General features: G+C 39.3%; 1 protein-coding gene across 1 annotated transcript; it reads left to right on the top strand.

The window, feature by feature from the left end:
• Window positions 1-5: 5 nt before the first annotated feature.
• Window positions 6-4,980, top strand: tnni1c (troponin I, skeletal, slow c). Its single transcript, XM_076733785.1, has 6 exons — window positions 6-26; window positions 3,977-4,018; window positions 4,188-4,319; window positions 4,417-4,506; window positions 4,622-4,804; window positions 4,894-4,980. Exons 1-6 carry the CDS (start codon window positions 6-8, stop codon window positions 4,978-4,980), a joined length of 555 nt encoding a protein of 184 aa, XP_076589900.1.
• Window positions 4,981-6,040: the final 1,060 nt, after the last annotated feature.

Raw genomic sequence — 6,040 nt, 5'->3', positions numbered from 1 at the left:
GAAGCATGTCAGAGGAGGGTGACACCGTCAAGGTCGACACTTTCCAGCCTTCAGAGGATGGTAACAGCCATGTGCCAGACAGAAGAAAAAGACCAAATAAACACTGAACCAATATTCACTTTCCGCATCACACTATCCAAATTTATTCATGCCTGAAAGCATGCACACGCCAAAAGGATTTATCCCGATGTAAATGTTTTCTGTTTTCAGTTCAAACAGGAGAGAGAAGGGCACCAAAACTTGTTCATCTTCAAAGTGATGACAGAGCAGACAGTCACAACTTTCCTGCTTTCCTGGTAGTCCCACATTAACCTGTAATCTTCCTGTTAGAAATAAGAGAAATATTACTGTTGTGGTCAGCACTGTCACCTCTGCTGGGACTCAGTCCTGAATGTGACCATAAAAACTATTTACAGGTATGACAAATGGGTAAATGTTGCAGGCTGAACCTTTGATGTTGTTCAAGTCTGTGGTCATATTACAGAGCTGGTGCACGTGTCCCGCTGTAATGCACTTAGATAAAACTGATCTTTTCAACAAAGGTTTTGTTTTTGTTTTTGTCTCCAGACAAGAATGTCTGGAATTTTAGCTTATTACATGTCAGATGCACACATATTTTGATACATTATTTATATTCATGTTTTTTTCATATTCACTTTCACATTGTTTCAAATACTCTGGTTTATGACAAAATACCTGAAAACTAATGCCTTCCCCTCTTCTTCACATATACTTTGTGTTTCGCACTAATTAGCAAATGTTAGCATCGCAAAGCTGTTAACATGAACTCATAGTCTTGTTTATTAAATGTACAACACTTAAGTACAATATCAGCTAAAATGGGTCCAAGCCTACTTATATCCTGCCTCAGGGAGGAGCCATGCTTCAACTTTTATGTCTTTATATTCCTCTTGTCCTCGACTTAGACCTAAGTGTGGTGTTTGATAGGACTGACCACAACATCTTAATCAATCCTCTTGAACAGCTGGTTGGTCTTTCTGATAATCTGGAGCAATTAACTCCGTTGATTAAATCTGAGGTTACAAGTAGTGACTGACCTCCCACCGAGAGACGTCAGCTCATTCAAAATTCTGCAGGCCAGCTATTAACCAGAACCAAGAGGAGAGGGCACATTAATCCAGTTTTAGCTGCTCTGCTCTGGCTTCCTGTAAGCTCTGTGCTTGATGGGTACTTTTTTGCACTCTTAGCCCCTAACAGGTTAATCTGACTATACCCGACCTAGCCCTGAGTAGTGTCTGAGTGGGTGCACGACATTGTGTGGATGACAAACATAGCACAAGAAAGGTTATTAAATATAGCAACATGACATCTGCTGTGGAGCAACAGTAAGAGAAATCATGTCTGCTGTACTTGTCTTCGGACAAATGTGTCTGCAAATTAAAATGAAAGGCTATAGGGACTCCTGTTTGTGTAACCTGAAGCTTGTAAACATGACGAAAGTTTCTAAATGTGTAGCATACACAGGTACACAGTGAGGAATATTGTATGATAATTTAGTTTTCTGTCCTCAGGTGACACAGTCCAGGATATGAATGACTATTAGGCTTAATTTAAGTTTCAGACTGGGACCCATTGTTAACAGGACACCATCCTTTCCAACAGAGGTGATAATTTTATCAGTCAATAAGAGGTTTTGGAGTTATCAAGAGGATCTTTCCCGTTAATCCAGGTGACCGACGAATAATTTCTGACTGAGAGGTGGGAGGCGTCAGGAGGCCAGCTATTAGAGGAGCTGGAGAAAGAGAGGACAGCTCACTGTGTCCTTATTTCAAGAAACCACAGATGTCATCCTGACGTGTTGCATTTTAGTGAGCATCATAACATTGATGACCATTTTATCAAAAGTAGATTTTTCAGTGTGTGTCAGTCAAGTGGCTAATAAGTCAGCTTGTTATCAAAAATCACAAATTTGCTGAAAGGGGCTTTACAATGTGCACAGCATACAACACCCTCTATCCTCACACCCTTGATTCAGAGAGCAAAAAACTCCAAATCCAAATCCAATCCAATCCAATCCAATCCAGTCCAATCCAATCCAATCCAGTCCAATCCAAAACATATAGACCAACATAATAATATTACATTATAGCACTCACAATAACCTATAGACATGTCTCAGAATGAATTCAAGGGGTAAAACACTTTCTGTTTTGAGGAAAAAGTTGGATGGAATTCTGAAAATGAATGTTGGTTTTACAAGAGCTGCTGCAAAGACACAGAAAGCAGCTGGATGCCAAAAGAAGCCTGCAACACAAGTTTATTGTTTACAACCGGAAGAGTGGAGTGCTTCATCCTCTCAATAGAGGATCTTTGGGGCCCAAGTCTCACATATATAAGCAAACTGCTGTTAAATACCATTCTGATTTCTTACGCTTTCTTACACTTCTTTCTGATTCTGTAGGTGCCATTTTCTGTCTCTGGACTATTTTTTTCTTTTTCAAACCTAACAGCACCCTAACTGTTTCTTTCTCAAGGTTCAACAATGTCTGAGTAAGTTCTGCTGTCACACACTTTAAAAGCTCATTTTGTCTATGAAGCGTTTTTGTCTCAGAATAATATCAGTGTCTCTTGTTTGCTTGTATCTCTGATTTCTCTGGTCCACCAAATTCCACATGGCCATCACAGTGATGTAAGTTGCAGCCTGCATGTCTTACTATGCTATCTAAGCTAAAAATAAATTGGATGTTTGATGAAGCTTAAATTCCTTGTCTTTATTCCTTTCTCCTCAGTACAGGCCAGCTCCCTCAGCAGAGGCCAAGGTAGTAATACTTGTTTGAACTGTCAGTGTTTATGAGTAATTGTCCAGTTGTGCTAAACTGTCAAGTAGTTGTGTGCTTGTGTACTTGCATGTCTGACCGACTTTCACTCAGCTTAACAGCTACCCTGGAAGAACAATATTACAAAGCAAATGGCTCATAGGGTCAGATAAAGTTTAAAACCACACGTTGAATTGTACAGTGTCATGTTAACTATATACTGTGCTATATCATTTTGACAATGACTCATAAATTACAGTTTCCTTCATTACAAAGATCCTAAACATTAAGCTTTGACCTTCTCATTAAAGGAGTATGGAGGAAGGACTGAGAAACTCTCTCGTTCATTGAATTTTCAATTTGATTGAATTTTATTTATATAGTGCCAAATCACAACAGAAGTTGTCTCAGGACACTTTCCACATAGAGCTGGTACAGACCACACTGACCCAACAATTCCCTCATGAACAAGCACAGGCGAGGAAAAACTTCCTTCTCAAGCAGAGCCAGGTTCTGGGCTCAGTAACAGGGACAGCTCTAATAACAGACTGTTAACTATATGTAGTATATAAAGCATAGTATATACATATATGACATTTATGTATGTGATATATGTATGTATTGGTAACACATGTTGTATGTATATATATCTTTACGGCAAGATGGTGCCTGACCATTTATGGCTTTGTAAGTAAGGAGAAGGATTTTAAATCCTATTCTGGATTTGTGCTATGACATCAACAACACTGTTGACATATTGCTTTATTTTTTTCTCCTAATTCTTGAGGCAGACAGAATACTGTAAATATGTAGTAAACGTAAGGTTTGTAATGCTTTAGTCAGTGTCATATGGGCAAATGTATTTATGCATTTGCCTGGTAAGGAGACATTTTGATGATGTGGCATAGACATAGCATCCATGAAGACAAGAAAAAAGAGCTCTTTTCATAGCCAAGCTGCCACTGTCCAGTGAGGAGCTACGATAAATAATGAGTCAAAGTCACATTGTCAAGTCTCGTTAGTGAGTTAACAGCAATTGTAAAAAGGGGTGCCAGCTAAATGCACCAAACTAGGAACCTATTTTAGCTATTGCAGGTAAAAAAAAAAAAAAAAAATCTATCTTTCAAAAGTGAGATTTAAGTTGCAAAATCATAGCTAAAAGGTCATGTGTAATATGTAATATTTTGCATTTTTTTCAGCCCAAATGCAAGATTTCAGCCTCTCGCAAGCTCTCGCTGAAGGTAAACACTTCATGAAAAAATACATTAAGCAGGCATGTGTTAACTTATTGCCTTGCAAAACTGTGCACAAATCTATCATAATATGTAAGTAATAAATAAGTAATTATAAAGGCTGATTTTACACCAAAATTTCACAAACTTCTCTCCATGTTCTCTTTGACTCATCCAGATCCTCTTGCTTGCTCGTGCATCGGAAGAGCTGGAGGCAGAGAAGGCAGCAAGGGAAGAAGCGAAGGTTCGCTACCTGGGAGAGAAGCTTCCACCGCTGCAGCTCACTGGTTTAAACTTGGATGACCTGCTGGTAAGAGTAACAGTAAATGAACTGTCACATTGCGAGAGTGTCCTGTTTTTATACTACTAACATAGTGTGGATAATTGAGTTTGCTGTCGTTTGGTAGGAACTCTGTAAGAAGATGCACACCAATATTGATACGGTGGACGAGGAGCGGTACGACTGTGAGGCCAAAGTCATCAAGAACAACAGAGATGTATGTCATGCACCCGCACACCAGATTTAAATGAAAAACATGGAAATATAAGTACGTCAAGACAAAGAGTGCTTTACGGCAAAAAGTCACCAGCTAAGCTTTCCACCTTCTCTAGATCAATGAATTGAATCTAAAGGTTCAGGACCTTGGAGGGAAGTTCAAGAAGCCAGCTCTGAGGAAGGTGAGAGTGTCAGCAGATGAGATGATGAGAGCTCTCTTTGGATCCAGAAGCAAGGAATCCATGGACCTGAGGGCAAACCTCAAGTCTGTAAAGAAAGAGGACATCAAACAAGAGAAGGTACGGCTCCTCCAGTGGATATATAGATATCCAAAATCTGTGGAAAAACTGCAAACCTAACGGTGCGTATGTGTGTTTTGATATCTTAGGAGCTGAACATGGAGGTGGGTGACTGGCGTAAGAACGTGGAGGCCATGTCTGGTATGGAGGGCAGGAAGAAGATGTTTGATGCGTGATATTAGGGACTGAGAACTGAATTAAAATTGGAACACTTGATAAAATGTAACAAAAAATGGATGATTTTAAAAAAAGTGGAAAAATGGAAAAAGAAGAAAATGGATGTCTTTGCCAGTGATTCTGTTTTGGCAGAAGTGTAATAATACACATGGCTTTTAAGTCACTATAGTTTTTATTGTGTTCTCAAATAGACCATTTGTAAAATAGAATTATAATAAACAGTATATTACTGCCTGATAATGCTGTTATGTAAAATACTATAAATTTATATAAATTGCCTCTCCTTTTGTTTTACTTTCACATATTCACAATTGAATTATATGTAGTTCATATGTAAAATACAGTAACTAAATGTACCTTAGTACTGCAGCCAGGACTAGAATTATGCAAAGAATCCTTCAGGTACAACACTGAACTTCATTTGTAATTGCAATGGACTTGACAGTGTCCTTTTACACAGTGTCTCCGCTGAGCTATGCCATTGACTTACAATGACAAAGCACCAGAGATACCCTCTGTCACAGCCAGGATATACTTAGCCTTTCCTCTTGTCTGGGATGAATTCCTCTCTAAAAATATACAGTAAACACTGTCACACACACACACACACACACACACACACACACACACACACTAGCAGCTGTCCTTGGACTGACATCAGAGAGTGTCAGTAAGACGAAGGTAAATGATGGTGGGGGGGACGGGGGAAGAAGTCTGCAGCCTCTGAGGAATTCATGTGTGCTCACGAGCATCTGTGCAAATACAGCATGTGCCCGTGTGAATGCCAGCTTAAAATGGTCCTCATGCACCACAGTCTTTCTTCTCAGGCTTGAGTTTCTCTTATATTATCTCACTGAGATAGCGTGCTGGCTAAAAAGCCTGTGAAATAATCAGTATGGATTTACACACTTTTTAGACATGCATCATCTAGTTGCAGGACTACCCAAAGTGCAGGAAGTCATGACAGAATATAATCTGCATAAATTACCTTTGACTGCATTTTGACCATAGTTTTGGAAATATTTAGTCCCGTATTACTTTCCCTACCCTTCAGGTGGG

This window comes from Chaetodon auriga, chromosome 6, assembly GCF_051107435.1.
Source record: "Chaetodon auriga isolate fChaAug3 chromosome 6, fChaAug3.hap1, whole genome shotgun sequence".
Classification (NCBI taxonomy): Eukaryota; Metazoa; Chordata; class Actinopteri; order Chaetodontiformes; family Chaetodontidae; genus Chaetodon; species Chaetodon auriga.
Note: the sequence above shows the minus strand (reverse complement) of the source record. Positions and strands in the feature narration are given on the sequence as shown.

Bases quoted from the DNA above. Each gene is read 5' to 3' on its own strand.
- tnni1c (XM_076733785.1), top strand. From the start codon at position 6: ATGTCAGAGGAGGGTGACACC. The intron at 27-3,976 runs GTCAAGGTCGAC...CATTTTTTTCAG, and splicing joins TGTCAGAGGAGGGTGACACC to CCCAAATGCAAGATTTCAGC. The intron at 4,507-4,621 runs GTATGTCATGCA...CACCTTCTCTAG, and splicing joins TCATCAAGAACAACAGAGAT to ATCAATGAATTGAATCTAAA.